The 22,473-nt window shown below is 43.0% G+C and overlaps 1 protein-coding gene across 1 annotated transcript in view; it reads right to left on the reverse strand.

Annotated features, from left to right (window-relative positions):
- Positions 1–22,473, reverse strand: part of LOC130538315 (receptor-type tyrosine-protein phosphatase F) — a 101,754-nt gene that overhangs the window by 38,422 nt on the left and 40,859 nt on the right. Inside the window, exons 6-13 of the mRNA XM_057055713.1 lie at positions 19,821–19,931; positions 13,855–14,124; positions 12,479–13,060; positions 11,768–11,901; positions 11,217–11,361; positions 8,517–8,822; positions 7,479–7,672; positions 376–493 (exon numbers count right to left, since the gene is read on the reverse strand). Coding sequence (XP_056911693.1) covers positions 376–493; positions 7,479–7,672; positions 8,517–8,822; positions 11,217–11,361; positions 11,768–11,901; positions 12,479–13,060; positions 13,855–14,124; positions 19,821–19,931 — 1,860 coding nt within the window. The remainder of the gene's footprint in view (positions 1–375; positions 494–7,478; positions 7,673–8,516; positions 8,823–11,216; positions 11,362–11,767; positions 11,902–12,478; positions 13,061–13,854; positions 14,125–19,820; positions 19,932–22,473) is intronic.

The following is a 22,473-nucleotide window of genomic DNA, read 5'->3' on the forward strand; positions in this document are numbered from 1 at the left end:
GAAAAGACAAACCATCCAGCTACCTTAATTTTGCACTTATGTGCACTGAAAACAAGAGGACCTGGTAATATTTATTTACTTAAAATATAATGTTCTGGAGGCTCGATGCAGTATTATACCTGTGTACCATCCACCACAAAATGCAACGCAGGATTATAACGTGCCTTTGGCATAGCTTTTCCACATTTTAATGGTTAAAAAAAAAAAGACAGCACTGGAGAAAACATAACTCTCTGTGACTCTATTAACAGAAACTGCTCCTGCCTCATGGTTCTCTAAAAAAGGAATATAGAGTCATCAGTTCAAACCAGTATTCCCGGTAAACAGATACTCGCTATGTTTTTTTAAAATAACCCTGAGAAAACTGCCTCTGACCTGCTCCAGTTGTGGTGATGACTTTAGCCTTGCTTCGAGCTCCATCCCCCTTAGTGGTGTAAGCTGCCACGGTGACAGAGTAAGTAGTCTCAGACTGCAGGCCACCAATGATGGCTTCCTACAAAGGGAAATAAAACCAGTCTCAGTGGGTGAAGGGACTGGTAACAGTGAGCCTGATCAACCGAGCGGCAAAAAATACAGAAACTAGAGTAAAATAAAGCTTGTCGTTCCAACAGAATTAAAGGAACCACCATTCTTTATTCAATTATAGTGTCCATCGCCTGTAAGAGTCAAAATGTTAAGCAAGGAAATGGCAGAAGTCTTGTTGCACACAAATAGGACCAGGAGATTTTCTTGCATCAAGAAATGCTCCTGTGCCTAATCTGAAAACACACACTGTGAACCCATTAACCAGAAAACCAACCAAATCAGTCAGAATATCATCCGTGTGTCAGTGTTCATGCCTAAGTGTTGCAAAAGAAAAAAAGATTCCACTTCCCATTTTGAATTAAATATATTTTTTTGTTCTTTGTTTCCTTCATTTGTTCTGGCAGATTTTTGTGTATGCTGGATTTTTAAAAGCATAAACACAGACACACAAAAGTGGATGGTAATAATTTTGCAAACAAACAGCGGCAAAACAGAGCATTACGGGTAACCTGCTGCAGTACCGGCACTCACTTCACCAGACTGCACCAGTATGAACACACCCACACTCAATGGAATTAAACACTCTGGGTCTGAACAAAGCCCATGTGTAAACAGACGTACACACACACATGAACACATATACTCACCCATGGATAGACATTATAGTCACTTATATATATGCTCGCATGCACAGAACACACGATAATGCATGTAGACATGTAGAGAACAAACGCCTTCAGCAAACAAGCTGGAGCTCTTTCAGAGCAGGACTACATCAATACCTACAAGCATGACTCAACTCCTCAAAACATCGAGGAATTCTGTCCGACTTTCCCCTGATGTTTCTCTAACTGACCGACTTTGAATTCCCTAACCACCAAGAACAGAAACGAAGGAGGTTTCCGTAATCGTACAGAGCAGCAACATTCTCTGCCGTCGAGACCGCAGAGAACTCTCCCCTATTCCGGCGAGGTCAAATTGGACCTCGAAACACTTTTGAAACTCAGCAGAAAATAGAAAAGGCAAGGCTTCAAAGTTTCCTTCAGAGTAAATGCTTAGAGCAGCACCATAGGGCATTACAGAGATTATCAAGTTGACTAGTTATAGAAATAGATTCCTCTCTACAAGACTAAATCCTTACTTGGGAGTAAAATACCAGGGGAAGACTACAAATACGCTTTGGATATTTTCTTTTTTCCAACACAGCAACATTTCATTGCATTTGTGCTGTAGATTTGCATTTTTAATGTCATCATTCAAATAATAAAAAAAGACTATTTGAAGTCTAATATCATGCAACCTCACACGTTATAGCTGCCGTCAATTTTTTTTGTGACCAGTTTTACTCACTTATCTGGCTCACAGACGGCAATTGCCTCAACATCGCTGCTAAAGGAATAATAAAGATGTGGGAACAGATGTTTTCCTCTAGCAGTGTCTAGCTCGCTGTCTGTCAGGTGTTAATCAACATATTAAGAGGAGAGTGAGAAGAGGCCAGTCTGACTCATACTATGTGGGTGTTGCAGAAGAAATCCAGCCATATGTGACGTGCAAACAGATTTTTCTTGCACGGGCCAAATAAATTAAATGATTTGTGCAGGATCCATGTGGCCAATAAGTAAGGGCAGAAAATATAATCCAGTGTTACCCTTTACTAACTAATAGACGCCAATCTTTGTCTGTTAAATATGCTATTTTCATGAAACGAATGCACCAGAAAGGCCCCTTTTTGTCACTGAAAGCCTCTTTTTACCAAACCAATTCCTTTATCTTTGCCTAAACACTAAAAACAATGTTTGTTGCTCTGGCAGGTTTCTACTGGATTTCTCACTAGCAACAGTAAGTGGCTCTGCAATATGACATCTAGGAGGTAATAAGCCATAACAAAAGGGCTGCGTGACAGCCGTGGAACGGTAAGCTGCCATCAAGGCAAATGAAAAGAACATGAAAGGCTGGTGGCAATCTCGAAGATGTGCGGAGCTGATAAAACACAGAGCTCCTCCCTTCAGATAGACATGTCATGTGGAACAGTAGGTGAGACAGCAGGTTAGGTGAGCCTGATTAATGTCAGCATCACACTGGGATTGTGACACGCAGCCTTTGCCTGCACTATGTGCTCAGTGATGGAAGAAAGCGCTGAATGCGCGCCGCCGTAAGTGCCTCAGACGTGACTGAACGTCCCAGCTGTGACTCTGAGGTTGTTTTATGATAAAATGTTGAAATATTAGACCTTTGTGCAGTCACTGGGGACATTATTCCTCCTCCTTCTTCTACAGATGTTGCTCAGCTGTAATACATGCACAGCTTGCAGTGAACTAGCCACGAGGTAACACGTTTCTTACTGCGGATCTGATTGGGGTTAGGGTCTGTCATGGAAATTCATACCAAGTGGATTAGGAATAAACACACACGTAAAACTCAAAGTCCGCAAGCACACACAGCAACCCCAACTTGCAGAGGGAACAGGAGCTTGCCCTGCAAAACACCCCAGCATCACACATGTGGGTTACTCACATGCTCGGTGGACTCGTCAATATGCCACTGATGGGAGAGAAGACACAGGACATGGAGCGGGGAAAGATGAGTCAGAGGCAACAAAACACGTGAGGGAAAAAAAAAATCACTTGTCTTTTTTTTCCCCACATAAATACAGATGAATGTAGGTGTCAACAGTCGTGCAAAAGAAAACAACAGGGAGGGAGTGTGATGACAGGAGGAAAAACAAAGACAGGGTGAAAGGCACAGTACAAAAAAACAAAGCAACATTTGGGAGATTCATTACTGTCAACGATGCACTGCCTTGTTTGTGGCTCGCCCTTGAAACCAGTTAAAACTACCTTCCTTCATAGAACACCTCGGTTCAGTATGATAACCGTCTCAATATGGAGATTGAAAAAAAAAGAAAAAGGAAACTAAACTGAATCTTAGGAGAATTTCGTCTTCTCTTTAAGAAATTGAGGAAGGGATGTTTATTCATTACATTTCAATATGTTTTCAGAATGTTCTCCCTGCTTGCTGTGCTTGGCCAAGTGATTCCCAAAGGAACTGAAAGCCCATTTCTTGCTGTGAGGCTCCGTCGGTGCTGAGCGTGAAATCCTATTACCAGGGCTGCTATGCCAGCCCTGTGACATCAAACCTTGCCGATGCAGAATGCAACCGCTGGTGTTTACCACCAACTCACTCCACAGCCGAGTCGCTGCAGAGGAATTCACTGATGGGTGACCTGGCTGACAAGGGGTGGGAGAGATGACACCAGCGATGCCGATGTAGGACAAAATGTGAAACAATGAATGTGATGCAGAGGGAGACAGGCGAGCAAGGAGGAAGGCTGCGAGTGATGTCTTTTGAACATCTGGAGCAAAAGAGCCTGACAGGTCATGATGGGTATGAGGGAAGGAGGTACCGAGGAGGAACCACAAAGGAATCTAGTTAAGATTTGGTTTCACCATTACATAAAGAGGCCGCGTCCTGTCTTTCATCTAAAAATTAACATTGTCATTATCTTTTATGAGAAGAAATTATAGATTTTGATGTTTGGTTTTATGTTGTTTCATAGTTTAGTTTTATTGTACTTCAGTTTTTAACAGTCATAACTGTTATACTAAGCTGCCTTTATGTCCATTGAGGATCCTATGGTCCATTTTATAGGTTTCTTGTAGTGCCATGTCGCTATATTATACGTAACTTATCAGAAAATAATGAAATATCACAGTGAAAAATAGCATCAGTCAATAGGGTTAAATGTACTTCATCATTACTGCCAGGTGGGACTGCAACCCCTACCATTCCATAAAAATCCTACTTTGCACTGCTATGATTATTGATATGGGGGAGGAAAATAACTTTAACCTTTATCTAGAGGGAGCTGTAACGTGAGCGAGGCCCCTTGCATTTGCAGAGTCGATACTTGTTGACACAAAGTGTACATTGAGAACTGCCGCCTCATGTTCCCCTGGCACAGTGAACACTAAATAGTACAATTTAAGAACAGCTGCTGCTTAACTCCATGAATAACAGTTTGTGACTTGGCTAATTGCTTAATTTGTTTACCGTTGACTCCACTCACTATGTCAACAGGCGGCAAACACATTAAGGTTTGCTGGAGTTCTATCTCATCTTGGAATTAATCCTTTTCTAGCGCAAATGCTTTTGCTTTTGGCTTAAATCCATTATAAATTATCCCTAATTTATACATCGAACGTCTGCTTAAGCTAAAAACACATCATTGCCGATAAACGTCGTTTGGAAAAACTGAGCGGTATAATTTGCAGGCGGGGGAACGCAAATGTGATGACATGGGCTGGGCTGTGTGGCTATAAAAATGGGAAAGAGTGATATGAAAGAGAAGCTGTCATGATTGATGGAGCGAAATGGCTGAGGTGCTTCCTTTCGCTTCCCCCCTCTACCCGCACTCAACAGCAATCTGAGGCGGTGGAGGCCGCAGAGGCAGTGAAGCGTCACCTTGTTTGATACTGCACAAAATGCTGGAAGTGGTCAAACAATATGACCTGGGCACTGAAGTGCTTCCTACAAATTGCAGCAAATGTATCAGAGCACAGAATGTGGCTAAATGTACATTATATGATGATGTATGCTAAATTGATAATTGTGCATGTTAAACATGGACATAGAGGTTGATGTGAGTACATGCAGCTTTGTGTTGTGGACTTGCCCACTCAAGTTCAGGACTCTTTCCCAGTAGAAATATGGTTAGAAAGGGGTCAATATCATCACACTTCTCATGGCTTCTAGTTTAAATTTAGCAGGGAAATGAGGCTGCTGTGTGGGCTTCTGCTTGAAAAGAAAGAGCTTAACCCGCCCACGCGCAAGCGAGCATTCCTAGCTCTCCTCTCAATGTTTCAGCGAACTCGGAGAGAAGGTGATGAGGAAACAAAAACAAAGGTAAAGAAAAGAGCAGAGGCGATCACAATTTTGACAGAACCAGCCAGCCAGTCAGTTGGCAACTGGGATGGAAGTAGAGCGGCTTAGAACTTTTATTTTTCCTCACTGTGCAGCCCATGTTAAGGCCAAGACACATCTGGCAAAGTCTTTTGAGAAACAATACAGGAGATGCCAAGAGAGAGGGAAAACTGTTCTCTCTCTTTTATTTATCATCAATTACAGGTGTGCATGCGTGTGTTTTTGAGGGATTTGCGTGCAACCTGGATGAGTCATGAACTCCTGTCAGCAGGCTGGAACAGCCTCTTCAAGTGTGACCGGTGTCCCGTGCATGTTTGCTCATGTTATTAAAGTTGTTTGTTTTTCCACTTGTTGTTGGGGGTCGGTGCGGAAAGATGGGTTAGAAAAGGAGCGATTGTTCAAAAACCAGTTGGGCGAATGCAGACAAGGGAGCGCCAGCTGGCTGTGTGGTCTCCGGTTATGTCCGGGCAGGTTCTTGCAGGTTGACTACTCTGTGCTGTCTCATGGAAAACAATCTGTTGAGATGACTCAATCAAGGGTAACCACCCCGCACGCAAGCCCCTGGTAATTGCTCAACCTGCTTTTCAGGCAGAAGAGTGCAAAATGGGGACAAGAGAGAGAGAATAGAGGACTGCGAGGGAAAAACAGAAGGAAGGTAGAGGAATTCTGGGTTGTGCAAGAGAGGGAGTGCTTTGCAAGACAAACCGGATCAAGAGAATAAACTTCAGTTTGTTTTTCGACTGTGCGAACCTGAAATAAATGACACGCGTTGCGCAGCGCTGTTTGCACACGTTGGGTCCTTTTCATTGGAAAGGCTTCCTCGTAAAACAAAGCCAAGTCGCGCTGAAGATGTCAACATGGTGAAAACACTTCCAGAAAGACGAGCAGCCACCATGTTTGTTTTTTCTCCTTCCAGACCAAACGATGCTGTCCTGGCTGTCAAGCACTCAAGTACGAAGTGAGATAAAAATATACTGTCAGTAACAGCTGGAGGAAAATATCGCTGTAAAACAAAGACGTTGAGTTTGTTTGTGGACTCCGCATACGTTTGGAAGAGCAAATATGAGCCTCCATGTTTTTCCTTTCTTTCTTTTCATCTTTTTTTTGGTTTCTGGCCAAATTGAAGATATTTCAATTACGTCAGCACAACTCCAGAGTCCCATGTGAGCTAAGCAACTAAATGGCTTGTTATGTGTTTATCAATGCTGTTAATGATGATCTGGGATTATGATGCTCCTTTTGAGTGTCTCCTGGGAAAGCACATCCAACAGCCCGTTTCAAGGTAACTTGCCGCGTTGCCTCTGACAAAATGATGAGACTCAAGATCGCAGGCTGGTTAACAAAGTAAATGAAGGTCAATAGCTGAGCTCTGGGGCGCAGCTGTGTGTCTTGCCTGAGAACTAAACCGTAAACCTGTTGCTCAAATACACGAGTCTAATCGGCCTTTTTTTTGTTTGTTTTTTCATGTTCCTGGAGCAACTAATTCAGGCCCCAATGGAAATTCTAAAGAGAGGAAAAAGGTTGTTCATTTAAAGACATTCTTGAATATTTCAGTCTCCTATAAGGATTTTAATCTTTCATCCATCTCACAGTGGCGCAAATCTTAAGGTCACATTAATGTGTAAAGGGCAGCTTAAAAAAATTGCTGTCTATTTTAACATGGTAACAAGGCAGTGCATGTGTTAAAGCTACACTATAATTACTATAGAGAGTGTTTATTTTACCAAGGACCATCTTTATTCACAACATAAAATATAAAGGTTTTCTATTGTTGTAGAATAAGAATGGACCTTTGAATAGTTGAGTCAAATGTTGCATTAGACAATGTTGGGGGAAAGAAGAAAAGGAGAAGAAAAAGAGCATTGCTGGGGCAGAATGAAATCCATGTGTGTCGCTTGGTATGGAGGAAATGAAGTGTGAGCTCAGAGAATGGAATGAAAGAAAGGTGCAGTGTAGAATGACAATAATTGGAAGAGCACAGCAGACTGGGAAAGAAAAGACAGAGGAAGGCTAGACAAGACATCATCCAGTACCTGCGCCTCTGGCAAAGCAACGTCCATGATGTTAGGCTGGCTCCGGGGTTCGCCATTTTCAAGCCGAGAGAAGATGACCTGGTAGCCTCGGATTTGGCCGTGCTGCTTGCCCTGTAGTGGCGGCTTCCAGGTAACCCTGATTGCTGTGGAGTTTATGGCCTCAACTTCGAGCTTCCTAGGGGGTGCTCCAGGCACTGAGAGGGGAAAGAGAGGTGGAGAGAGGGAAGAGTATGGAGAGTATGGAGGAGCAATAAGATTAGAAAACAGACAGACAGTGAGCAGTGAGAGAGGAGGGGAGGAATCTCCTCAGTTTCATGTCAAGTCCTTTTTTTATTTATTATATATTTTTTTTCATCATCAATTTAAGAAATGAATACACATATATATAAACATATATGTATTCTGAACTGACTATATATAATCACAAACACACATATATATGATGTTCAATTTAGCGAGGAACCAAAATCATCTCTAGTCAGTTCAGAATACTGTTCTGATGTGCCCCCAGAACACCCCATGAGGGCAAGCATGTGGTCTGGTGATGTCTGTGATGCCCTTAATTCCAGTATGAAATTAGCTGTGATGCAGCAAACTTCAAACACATTAATTATAGAAGGCTCTCTCTTAGGGGCAGCCGTTCTTTATCAGTGTGCAAACAAAATGAGGAATAAGTGAGCAAAAGAAGCATGAGCAATGAAAATGAGTGGGAAGGGGTGGGGTGGGGGGGTTCAGCTCGCCCTCTATTACTCAGAAATCAAACAAGAAGGCATTTAAAGAGTGGAAGAGGAGGAAAGCACTGCAGAGGTCCTGGGGTGATTAGTCTGAACCCACCATTAATGTGAATGATCAAATCTATATAGGAGCAAGACGCAGAAAAAAGACACTGATGTCTTGATGTCTTTCACCAAAAGTAGCCATTAATATAAATGTATCAAAATAAAACAGAGACAGAAGCTGAATACAGTGAGGAGAAAGGGTGAGACTGAGCAGCACGTAATCAAAGAGCCCGAGAGGTCTGCGGAGGGGTCCACCTACCATCCTCTTTGGTTCTCATCCTCACTGGGGCACTCTCAGGGCCTGGGCCCACGTCAGTGTGTGCCCTCACCCACACCTGATACTCAGTCCATTTCTCCAGGCCCTCCAGCACACAGCTGGTGGCATCTGCACCGATGTCCTTTTTCTCATGGCGCTCTGTGTCCTCCCCAGCTAGTGCCTGGTAGCTGACCGTGTAACGCACAATGGCGCCGTGGCGGCTAGCTGCGGGCGGGGGAACCCAACTCACCTTGAGGCTGGTGGAGCTCAGGCTGACCAGATGGACTTCCTGAGGGGGGGCTGATGGGGCTGTAGGGAAGGAGGGGAGGGCACAACCACACAAATGGGAGCACAGATCAAGCAAACAAACAAAAGAATAACACAACCAAAACACAAGCTACCATAAGACAACAGTGGAAGCTTTTTGTTCAACAGTACACCTGATGATTCAAAGTATAAAATTTAACACTTTTAATGGAACGGTGATGTAACTAAAACTCAACATTCTATTCAAAACAAATAAAAAGTTACTATCTTCAAACGATGTCAATTCTTACCTTCTGCACATTTAACAGAAGTATCCTAAGGACTTATACTGGACACAAAAAACTTCCACGGTGAAAAGGATGAAACATCTGGACTGAGAGATTGGCTGCACATAACCTGGGAACAGCTTTAACTCTCTTTGACACAACACTTATGCTGGTGGCTATGGAATGTAAAATGGGCCAAAACTCTTCAACTGGGTTTTTCATTGAAGAAAAACGGTGCCTACAACTGTCCTTACAATTGCCCCTCACGGAGGGAGCGTTGAGGTGGGCATAGAGTGCGAACGCGTACTGAACAGTGCGAACTGTTGTTCACACCTCCTGCAGGTGGATTCACTGAGCTGTCTGAAATTACACATAATTTACAATTTAGTGAGGAACTCTCCACAGCTATTGTCACTATCTGGTTTGTAGTGAAAATCATTGTTGGTGTAATTATAGGAATGGGCAACCAGCTGTGTCACCAACCTTCTGGGTTTGAATTTGAAACGAACTGCGATGCTTTGAAAATGTGGTTTTGATCATAAAATACTGGTTATATTTAGACTATAATGTGCCATTTAATGAATTTAATCAGCCATTTAAGCCATATGGTACCAACATTTTCTGAAAATGCTACACTTGCCAACTATAATGAGTTGGTAATCTCTCAATACACCTGCAGTATAAATACTGAGACCGGGAAAAGGGGAAAAGTTATAATATCGAGAACAACTGTGACATAAATTGAAAACTCTCAAGTCCAGAGCAAAAAACAAAACCAATAAACTATATTAAAATATGGAACATCACTGAAAAGAAAAATGATAATATACTACATGCAGCTAACTCAGTGGAAAAACTCATTCAACTACACCAAAGGGGCTTTTTCAAGAGAACCAAATGAAATATAAAAACAGTCACATAAGCAGAGCAATGACGACTAAGCTGAAATACAGCCATGCTTTTAAAATGTCAGACCTCAAAAGAAGGAAATGGTCAGTTGTGTGTTTTGTTTATTCAGTGGTAAAAAAGCTGACAAAACCCAGAGAGGCAAAAGACAGAGGCAAACCAGGAGAGATTGCAATATTGAAACTCTGTCAAATCAAAATCTAATTGGATAAGAGGACAGTCCAGCAGGATACACGACTGCCTCGAGGGCAGGACTGACCAAATGTGGATCCTTAACATAAAGCCATGCTTTAGATGAAGGAGTTTTGAGACTTGGGTGTTCCTAATCATTTCTCATTATGTGACGATGCTGCTCTCACACCAAATGAGCAGAAACAGTATCAAAAATAAACTATTCTTGTGTGTTGAGGTCAATTTTAGGACGTAGCAAATCTTATCAGCTTGTGTTCATTGCTCTGAATCATAAAAAAAAGGGAACTTAACATTTAAATGCAGCAGTATAAAATGTCACACTCCTCCACTGCCTGTTCGCCTCAGAACCTTCTCAAGGCTGCGGCTGATTTCATGCGCACCAGCCAATGCATGAGATCCAAATTCTGCTCACCAAATTCTGCGTCCCTGTATCTGCTGCTGGCAGGAAGCACCAGACTCCTCAGCATCTGTGTGTCTGTGCTCTCAAATCTGGTTCGGCCTGCTATGCTCTTTTCATTTTTAACTTTTAACCCAACAGCAAACTTTCTCTCTTTTTTTTGGCTTTTAGGTTCTTTAGTCGTATAATTTATGCATCAGGGCAGATTCGCATAATTTCCCCCCAATCAAATAAGTAATAAACTAATAGACGAAGGAGTCCGTTCAGTGACATTTTGTATACTGGCACTATAAAGCACAACGATATATGATAAAATAAAAGCTCAATAATGCTGGGTGGGGGTTGGAGGGGGGGGACACAAACACACGTACCTTTGGTAATGAGTAATAGGGCTTACCCTCAGATAGATGGACAGGAGGGTTATTGTTGGTGACAGAGGGGAGATGGTACCAGTGGTGGTACCAGGGAGACTGCACTGTCAGCGTTTTACACCTTGGTAAAAATGTACCTGACTATCAAGTCGCCCGTGCAGCTGAATTTAAGCTCTCGGGAGCCACACTAAACTCCTTGAATTTAAACCTGCGGATCTGAGGGACGATCACTTCTAAAATATGTTGGTTAGTGGACGTCGAGGAGATAAGTAGACACAAGAGACGGAGTGTAAGGAAGACTTACTGGACTGGGCGGTGCGAGCCTCGATGGGTTGTGTGAAGACGCCTAAGCCCATCTCAGAACGGGCAGCCAGTGAAAAAAAGTACATAGTGTTGGGCTTTAGACCATCCACAGCGTATGAGCCCGCTGGGTTGAAGGTCACATGCATCTGGAGGGGGGGTAGATGCAAACATGACTGGATTAAAACCAAAGACATACCAAAGTCACGTAATTCACATGAGTTGATTTACAAGGGTGAAAAATCCAGACTGCTGTCCCATGTAGGTGGGTAGACAGTAGATAATCACTCAGTTCTAGACAACCTCTAATAAACCTAATTGCCCAGTTGGAAAGTGCTAGTTAAGGGAAGACGATCAATAAGAACCAGAACAACACGACTTTTTTGTCTCTAAATACAATAAATCTATTCCCTCCGCAGCATCAAGAGAAAAACAACACTTTGGCACTGGCTTCTCACCCTACATCATATAGAACAGGAGTCTCTAATCTTACAGTGGAGTATGAAACAGACGCAGCAGGTTAAAAAAAAGATAAATCCCTGTTGATATTCTAACCTTGTTGTCTGTGCCAGCCTCCCAGTACCGCAGCTCATACTTGATGATGGGATCCTGGACGGGCCAAAGCCATGTTAGCAGAATTCGACTATCCAACTCAGCTTCAGCCTCAAACTTGGAAGGCTGGGCAGGGACTTGAGGACGAGCGGCAGAGAGCAAAAAGAGTACGTAAATGAAACGAAAAGAGATGAACACACATAATTCAGAGATAAATACATACATATATTCTCAATTACAGCAACATTAACAAGAGCTTGTACTTAAAAAAGGCTCAAAAGTGTTTTCATGACATCCTTTCTCAGAAGCACAATAGTGGATCTCCTGAGATCAGGTCAGTTGTGCATCTAAATCTTGCTATTCACAACTCAAGAGGCATCAGTTGGGCTTGAGCGAGGGATAAATGTGGGCCAAGCAAATGTGTTTCAGGAGCTCATCCTTAACCAAACGTCTCAACATTCCCAGGAACAATAAGACTAGTTTAGCATCAGAAAGCACTGCCAAAGGTTTTTGGGTCTTTTCAACCCTGAGATATTTTGTCATATGAATATATCACTTTGTGTGAAGAGTAGGTACGCATAATTGTATTCACAGTACATTTTATACATGTGTACAGTGCCATGACTATCACATGTAAATATGTATAATATGCTAATAATCTTGGAAATGGGTGTGACCTAAAACCTAAGCCGCTTGCAGTCGTTGGCTACTCACCTCCCTGCTGGGTTTTGACCTGTAGGATGTCAGATGGTGGCCCGTCACCTACAGAAGTGAAGGCCAGCACCCTGAGGCTGTAGGTGATATCTGGAGTCAGGCTGGAGATGGTAGTCAGGCTGCTGTCGTCCGTGTTGTGCTTCTGCCAGGCGCTAAGCGGAGCCGTCATGTCTGAGCTGTAGTACACTCGGTAGCCCCTGATTTGCCCGTTGGGTTCCTCGGGCGGTTCCCATTGGACCAACATCGTGCTGGCACTCAGCATGCGTGCTTGGACGTGCAGAGGTGGTGAGGAGGGGGCCTGCTCACCCGTTCGTGTTTCCACTGAGTCGCTGGGAGGCCCTCGGCCAATGTTGTTGACAGCCATGACACGGAACTCATACTCAGAAAAGGGGCTAAGTCCTCCAATGCTGTAACGGGTCGTTGCCACACCTTCTACTTCCTGGAAGCCATTGTCTGATGCCTTAGCTCTATACTGAATCATGTAATAGGAGACAGGTTCGGGATTTCCAGAGTCCCACGTAAGAGTCACACTGGTTGCTGTGGTCTCAGTCACCATTAAGGAGATGGGGGGTTTTGGCAAGGCTGAGGACAGAGAAGTAGCGTATATATGAGAAAATAACTTTTCAGTCATTTGAAAAAAGAAAACCAACCAAAAAATTGTCAAACAGTCATGTTTGACACAACAGATGTTCCACAAAAGAGCTCCATTATAGAAGTAAAGATGTAACTGCTAGCTTCTCTGTTGTCAAAGGCATTGCACTGTGATGATAGTTTCATAAACTAATCCTTGAAGAACTTTCAGCAGTCAATATCCCAAACTGAATATGAAATTCTCATTTTTTTGTGTTTTATAAGAGGCCTGACCATTACTGACAATAGAAGAAAATTGCGAGAGTGGCTCCTGTTGTGAGGGTACAACAAACGCAAACAAAACTGAGGGTCTTCATTATGGCTTCTTTGAAAAGGGGGCTCTGTCCTGCTGTGGTCCCTCATAATGACTGTGACATTCTTTCTATCGATCAGCTGAGCAGAGAAAGGGATCAATACAAAGGGCCAGTGATAAGAGAGGCAGAATTAGGTTGAGGACACGCTTACACATTCACATACAAGTCAGTGAGAGCAATATTTACTCACTACATTCCAGGAAAAAAAAAAAAAACATTTTCACCTAAATTATTAGTGTTCAACAGTCTATTTTTCCCCTACTTAGTGGTAATAAATGTGCAGTGGGTTACTCAGAAACATTACGTGTTTAGAATCCTAATAACTCATAAGCAGAACATGTGGGGGACTGAGGGCAGAAATATAAATCGTTTCAGCGACAGCCTCAAAGTTTATTAGCTTTAGTTAGATTTAACGCACACACAAACTCTCACCTTTTACAGTGACCTGAGCGGTCGCCTCTATCACGCCCAGAGATGACATGGCCATGCACGTGTAGTTGGCAGACTCCCGTATGTTGGTCACTTCCAGCACGTTGCGGCCCAGTGGCATTTCTTCGTCCTTGGTCAGCTCTAGAGAGCCCATCATCCACTTGACGTATGGCATTGGCGAGCCCACAGCCACACAGGTGAGGTTGACGCTTCCGCCTGGCATAACCTCCTGATTGGTGGGTGGAATCGAGAATCGCGGTGGGACTCTCCGCACTAGGTGGTGATGAAGAGAAGGAGCAAAACATAGTAAACAAAATGAAGTGAAAACAATGATTTTGCTTGTATGCTTTACTGAAGATAACTCCGGAATCTTAATAGAATAGATGGCTGATCGCCTTTGTCCAAATGTGCAGGCCAACATAATGGGAATAATAGGACTGTCACAAAATGGCTCTGGAAATTCACAAGAAAACTTGGAGGGGGCGTTTTATCCTCTCGTCTACAAAAGAGGATATAATAAAAAAAATTGGCCAGATTTGCTGGAGACTATGTCTGGCCCTCTTTTGTCAAAGTGTCAAATGGTAGTGAGAGTTGCATCATTGAGGGACCCTGTGGAGATGGCATTGTTTGATTTCTCCTCCCTCTCCTTGGCTCCTTCTCCTCAGCCTTTCTCACTCTCTCTCCCTCACCCTGGCTTTGTGCAGTTCTGATATGCAGATAGGCTGACATTAAAAAGGGGTTCCCATGGAGACGAGAAGGGCCTGTTGACGTCGCCAGGGACAAGGCAAACACCAATGTGGCTCCCTCCATGCAATGCTGAAAAGCTGTCCCGGAATAAACAGGCAGCCAACATTTACATATGACTTGTTATCTCTCTAAATAAAGTTATATAAGAAATGCCTGCCATATTTACACGCCTGCAGATCTTCAGTAATTTCTGGCAACCACAACAAACTCCTCACTTTGACATCTTGGAAAACAAAACTTGAGTTTTAGGTACATTCTTGTTGTCTGTGTTGAAAATGTGAGGAGAAAGTGGGACTTATTTAACCTTTTCTCTGAAGAAAGTGAGACAAAGCCAACTGTTTGGCTGCTTCACTGTTGACAGTTTTGTTTTTTGCTGTTTAAAACAGTATATATAGGGTTGGTTTTTTTTTTGCTACTACAGCATCTATTTCACTCCAAATAGGGGGAAAAAGGCTGTAATTGCACATCTGCACCTTTCTCCATAACACCCCCACACCCCCCCAATTTAATTTGAACCAGAACATTGCTACTATACTGCCTTGCTTGTAATGTGGCTCCTTATATAGTGAAATGAAATAAGAGATTCTTGTAGAAAATTGCCCGTTTCTCTGGAACATCTGCAGTAGTAAGATGGACCTGGTTAGAACTCCTCTGAATATCCAAAAATACGAAAGGTGCTAGACCTACTGTAAACCTGTTGTTCTTTTTACTTTTTCAATCATTCAGTGATGAAAATGGAGCGCAACTGTTGCCCTTTTCAACAAAAGGATTGTTTTAAGCTGGCAGACATTGAAAGCGGTCATCAAAAGACAGTAAAGTTACTGGTTATGTAAATATGTAAGGATTCCAAAAAAATAAAATCTTCAGGTGGGCGTAACGTATACCCATATAACTCCGGTGTTGCATTGAAAGGGTGCTGTCATGCAGGAAAACAGAGTGACAAACGCTCAGAGTCCGTAAAGCTATTATCGGCGCTACCATCCTCTCTCTGTGGCTCATGGGTAAAAGGTTTTTAAATGAAAAGACTGGTCAGGCTGAGCGCTGTTATAAGCCTGGGAACAGGACAGAGATGACATTCTCAAGCAAAACATGCACAGGCTGAGGAAAGATATCAAATGGGATCACAAGTCTGACTATGTCGAGAGAAGAAAGATAAAGTATGAGCTAAGCCCAATTTTCTCATATGAATGACTGAACATCTGATTTCCAGGATGACTTCTGCATGACAGGCAGAGCATTTCTAGAAGAAAAAAAAAAACTCACACGTTTTGGGGCCAATTGTCTCCTCACACAGTGGCTACTGTGCATCTATTTTAAATAAATTTACTAATAGCTGGTCGTATGTCAAAACATATGCTTCTGAAAGGGGGAAACCTGGGAGAAGTGGAGCTAATGCGAAACCATTAAGCTCAAAGTTATTCTTTCATGATTCCAAAGACCAAACAGTGCTAAGAGCACCCAGTCAAAGGGGCCCGTGTATATTGAACACTTAATGTTGTGAATAATTCATGCCATGCGGTTAAGTTTGGAGAGGTGCTGTGGAACAGAATGACTAGAGGGCAGGTAATTGTTATCGATTCCCCCGAAGCCTCTCTCCTGTTGAGAGCGGCTTGGAGAGACGGCTCCAGGACTCTATCAAAACCACAAAATAAGCCCTGTCTCCATGCTGCCTGCCTGCTAGCTGGATACCTATAAATTTAACTGCCTTGACAAAGTGCCCAAGGATAGCAGAACCCGTTCAGTCAATCAATATCTGAGAAAACTGGCACAGAATCACTGGGCTCCTCGGCTTCCTGGCACTGCCTCTGGGCAACCATGATGGCTGATCATCCCTCTGTCAGCAGACTGCCAGCTCAGTTCTTAAATATTCTATAGGTCAGCTTTTTGCACAGGTGTGTGTTGTAGATGCTGGTGTTGAAAAAAGGGGAACAAAAACCTTCAAACAATATATTCAGTGAATACCCTTGCTTCGAAATTATTAATGATCACTGTCCATGCACAACAACTGTTATATGCCATTTGTAAAATAGTGTAGCAGAGAGCTATGGATTACATTTCTAGGTAAATAAAAGGACACTGGCTTTAAAGGGAGTGGCTGGGAAGAATCTATGACTACAAACACAACAGATATAGGCAATATCTCTACATGCTGTACGCTATCTGTATGTCAGTTTGGGGATGCTAACCGATACACAATTGGGAATCATGCAAGTATTGTTTAAGGAATCATGCATACCGGTACAAAAAAAAATCACATTTACATGGAAAAAGAGGAGTAGAAAGAGCTATAACACATCATTTTGTGTTGCAAGGGGGGAAACAAAACATTGTTGTTTGGATGAAAACGATGGTCGATCTTGTCTAGAAGGGAAGGGATTAAAAGTGAAACTGACAAACCTTCTCGCTGATCTGTTTGAGGATGAAGTGATTTGATGGAGGTGAGCAATGGAATGATACAAAGTGGAGAGGAAAACAACACAGTGAAAGAGAACAGTGAACCCGGGAACAGTGACGTGTTAGTGAAATGGCACACATAGGCAAAGTCAAGGTCAAGTACAAGGAGGGAAACCAACCATTTTCTATATTAATCATTAGGTAATAACCGAGTGAATTGTCCAAATTTAGTAATATATATCCAAATGATTTCCAACCTTCCTGAGACATGTTTCACAATCTTTCGGAGCATTTTTTATAAAGGACATTAGATATCCTTCTGTTCTTTCCCCTCATAAAGCCGATACGATCTATTGTGTAAATTCTCCCCCTGATCCACACTCATAGAAACAATCTGGAGACTGTAGTAAATGAAATTTCTGTCTGCAGCACTTCACCCTCGATGACATATTGACATGTCACACGGACATACGAAGAAGGGCGGCAGACGGGAGCTGACATCTGTCCTCCATCGTGGGGGAAGAACTTGACAAATGGCTGTTCGTACTCGAAAACTCCACCGCGGTTCCACTCGTGTCGATGGAATTCTACTTAAGAGGAGGGTCAGCTCAAGTAAGCCACAGCGGCGAAGGCAAGCCCGCACCTGCACACCCCCAACCCTGTAAGCCCTTTGATGGATGTGGAAAGCACATAACAGACAGGAAGCGAAGAGCAAACACCCTCATCCCCTATCCTCACTTTCAAGCTCCTTTTTCCTTCCCATAAAGAAATATGAGGAAATCATTCAATGGTGACTGTAAAACGTCAAGATTAGGGTGGTAAAGGAGGTGCTGGGATCAGGGTGGAGTAACTGCAGAAGCAACCGCTCACGATAGTTTTATTGCACCTCTCACAGTGTTTTTTCCACATGTGTGGAAAATAAATCCCAACTTTAAGTCAAATTTGAGGATATATCCTGAAAGATATTAGACAAGAAGGATGACTTGTCACCACTAGATGCTGGAAAAAAGGGCTTAAATCCTTTCTTTTGATTTTATTTTAGGGTAATTTGAATTGCGCGAGGATCAACCAACACTGCGGAATATATCGCGTCGTTATGAGATTTTAGTGTCGTAGAAACAGGCGAGGAAGAAATGCCTGTAAAATCCCAAACCAACAAAACCAACGTAAGAGACAGTGTTCTCAGTCCAGTCAAGTACAATTCTCAAAGGGTTACGGTTAGTTTGATTTCTATATGTGCACTGTTCTGGTGAGGCCGGTGGAAAAGCTGTTGTCAGGGCTAATGGGTTGACAGCTACCTGGGTGGTGTTACCGACTAGCTGGGCCTGGGGGCCCTGCTGGCGCCAAGCCACACAACCACTGTAATTACCTCTGAAAAGGGAAGAAAAGGCAGCACTTACACCAGTGACAGACATGCCCTGATTAATAGACAAGGCTTACATCCCTCCCTCGCCTCCGCTGCGTGTCTGACTACCACTCCTCGTCTAGGTTTAAGATCTAAAACCTGTTAGAGCTCACCGTGTTTAATCTGCAAATTTGATGCTGCTGTGATCCTCCAGGCAGTTCAATCTTTTTCTTATAAAAATATTGCAGCGCAACATTATCTGGGGACACGGGAATGATACACGCTTCTCTTCAAAAACAATGATTTCGATATATTTTAACATTTAATATCCACTGTTTCTGGAGTCAAATGGAGACATTAGACCCGAGAAGCAATAACAATAAACGACAATAAAATCACATCTCCATGTTTGATACATTACCGCGTCTGTTTTTGTTAACAGTATGAAGTCATGGCTGAGCGTCTGTCTTACTCTGACACTTTCTCTACCTCCTTCTCCACCCACACTAACAACTGGAGGAGATATTCTGTTTGATGTACATCAGACGTGGTGGTGTTATCCGCAGGCGCTGACCCAGAGTACTCTCCCCTATAACAAGTTTTTCCAGGATGGGTACACAGATGGCCATACCCTGCATTAGTCTGCTCACAGAAACACCACACCAAAAAAGAAACCTGGAGCTCCAGAACCCTTCATGTATGTAGGAGCGCTGGGTACGTGCTAATGGAGTGGCTCGATAGCGTCTAAATAAAACACAGGAGGCCGCACCTGGTCGAGTACACAGCTACATAAGAGGTGGAGGTAAGTTCATCTTATTTGTACAGGAGTGGCAGCGGGTCAGGAACACTGAGGAGTAACTTTGCTGTTAGAGAATAAAAAAAAATCAGATGAATGTGTTCTTCTTAGCTGGAAAGTGCACAACAATATCAACATGGGCTTTTTCCACAGATGTTTTCCACCTCTGATGTCTAATCACAACTCAGCTGTGGCTGATGATGAGCAATATGCTGGGTATTACATCAGACCTGCATGAGGATGGCTGGTACCGGAATAAATCACCAGCGTGACGAACAATTAGTGGCTGGTTTGAAGCCCGTTTGCGGAGTTAACCAGACTATCACTGGCTAAGGCTGCCGTTGTTTATTTGCCAGTCGGGGTAAAAAAAATTCTCACCGATTTGCTCAAACGGGCTGATAAACGGGAAGGATCATTTAATGCTCAACATAAAGCAGCACATATTCTCCATCTAGAAAATGGTTTTCAGCTTCCATCGGATCCCAAAGGAGAGGTTTAAACATCCAGAGGCTGCAATGAAATCACCTGTGGATGACGCGTTGAGCAGAAAGTCTCAAAGACAAAAGAAGTGAAATGGAAGCATACAGACATGGCCTTCATCAGCCAATGACAAAAATGTGAAATGGAGACAGAAGTGTCAAATTGTACGGATATAGACATGAAGATGATTTGCATATATGACATTACCTCTTACGTAGAGATTGGCAGGAGAAGAATAACGGGTCCCAGCGCTGTTCATGGCAACACATTCGTATTTCCCTTGGTCAGACTCCTCGCTGTTCTCAATTTGCAAAGCCCCTGTGCAGAGGATTAACAAATTTAGCTGTCTTGACAGTTGTGGGATATGAGATGTAACTTGGCATGAAACCACAGCAGATATTGGTACGGTGACTCACCAGAGAGCCTGGATTTAACCAGTGTAACCCAGTTTGTGTTTAATTAAGTGTCAAAGTCGTGGACACGATTTTGTTCAAGAAATGCTTACAGCAAGAAAAGCGTTTAGCTGATTTGGCAAGTTTAATGAAACTGCTAACAGAATATTTGCCTAGTTGAATTAAGGAAAATAAAAGACCATGACTGAGTGTCATTTAACTACGTGAATGATATGTCACAATCATTATGCTGTGATTACGCTCTCAGCTTCTGGAAATAATTGACAAACAGCTTGCGTCATGGTGGGTTATCTACCCCGGCCACACGTCTGGACAGAGCTAATCTTGCCTTTGGAATAATGACAACCGCGTCCTAAGAATGTGTATGAATTATGATGAAATAAACTGGCTGAAAGGCGGTGTCTTTTAAAAACTGCTTCACCAAATGACACTGTGGCAGGTTTCTTTTATTGTTTCAGTGAAAATCCTACTTTTAGATATCCGGTAGGTACATAAATTTAAATCTTGACAACATTAATGAGGAGCAGAGGACATTATTGCCTTGATGGCATAAGATTTTGCTGCAACGCACCTGCTACAAGATCCTGAATGTTTGCAAGTATGTAATTGTGTCTCAGCTGTGATAAAGCATCTCTAAGTGACAAACAGTGTTAAAGTTAACAATTCAAAGAAGTTGAAGTCATCAGACAGGACGTGCCAACTCCCAGGAGTTATGTCTAAATGAGGTCATTCCGCCACTTCATGTCCACAACTGATAACATAATTATTACTTCTGGGCAGGAAATGGCTGGCAGATGAGACAAGTAATATGAGAAAAGGGGAAAGGAAACCACTGATTTCCAGCACGTATGTGTATGTAACAGCATCCGTTATGTTTCAGAAACAGCACGGTGCTAGCCTGAACGATGGCAGTCAGCCACCATGCAGTTTGAAAAAGACAGAAAATAGCATGTCAGGACACTTTTTCCATATCATGCAGAATGAGATGAATGTAACAAACAGGTTCACCCCCAACCAAAGGAAACTCGAATCAACACGAGACCAAAAATAATAGAAAAGAGAAGCGGGGTAGTGACTTGTGGTAAAACTACCTCAGATCTCGTGACAGCACATCTCTCCAAGGTGTTTGCTCTGCATGCTGAGCTCACTGCTGTCTGAATCAGCACTGACACCACCTGCATATTCCACTGTCACCAATCTGTCAATCCGTACATTCTCCCATGGGAGAAAAGAGTGCGAGTCCCCCAGAAGTCTAGAGGGTTACTGCTGTGGCTGCTGTGAAGGATGTCAACATTAAATCCTGGTCAGCCAAGGTGGAAATCTGCATGGTTGTTTTCCAGTACATACCAGTGAGACAGAGATCTGATACAGAGCTCCATATGCATTTGTTTTGTTTACCTCCATGGAGTGAAGAAAAATCAGACTTTGACTCAAGGCCAAAAAAAGATGATTATCATAAAGAGGAGCTACAGCTTCCACCTTAACTATTTCGAGCAAACGTTGTGTTGCCACGCTGGAGGCTGTGCTGCACAGGCTATGCAAATGCAGCCATTTCCGCGTGCACCGAGGTAACATTAGGGAGGCAGGTAGGGCCTCTTGTGGGAATGGTGGCCTTTAGTTTAAAATGCAAGCGCTTGCCCGCTTATTTGCTGGAAAGCAAATGTGTGTTTATCTGTAAACCCAGTTCATTTCTGACAGAATAGCCATAGCCTTGACGGAAAACGTACGAGATAACACCTTGGACTTGCTTTTTTGTTTGCATTCTTCTGACATCGGGGTTGGCAATCGTGTTTGTTAGCTGCAGACGGCAAACAGGACACGGTGGGAGGGGACAAAGACAGGGCCAGCGATGCAGATGATTCTGTTGGTACTGTGTTTGGTGGTGGAATGCAGGGTCGGACATGGATGTGAGGGAATGGTGTGAAAGTGATATTTTCCATCACACTTTATCATCCTTACCTCTAATTGGTGTACCACCTACGTGGGAGTAATATTGATGCAAACAGGGTTGAAAGATTAGTTAGTAATCCACTTACACCAGTGGGAGAGAAAACCATGGTTTTGACAGGGAACAGAGGAAAGATATAGAGCAGAAGCCACTTAAATGCATAATACATAAACAGTAAGCGCCATAAATGTTATATGGAAACGAAACATTTTAGACTGCGTGTGTCTGTCTGAAAATGAAGGAAAATATTTCAAGAGGAGCAGTTTTCTGGTGCTTTCATATTTTCAAATGGCAGCTTCAGCCGTGTTTGTTTCAGTTGGACATTTTCGAACTTTTTTGGACTGAAAACGACCTCTGCTCTCGACGCGCAAAACACATTTGTGCAGAAGTTTTGACCCTCAGTTCTAGACTGAAAAGAAGAAATAGACTAGGTGTTTTGAAAAGACAGACCTAATGGGTGAGCGCGGCGAGAGCAACCAAGACTCTGCTGTGGAAGCAA

The sequence above is a fragment of the Takifugu flavidus genome, chromosome 15 (assembly GCF_003711565.1).
Source record: "Takifugu flavidus isolate HTHZ2018 chromosome 15, ASM371156v2, whole genome shotgun sequence".
Classification (NCBI taxonomy): domain Eukaryota; kingdom Metazoa; phylum Chordata; class Actinopteri; order Tetraodontiformes; family Tetraodontidae; genus Takifugu; species Takifugu flavidus.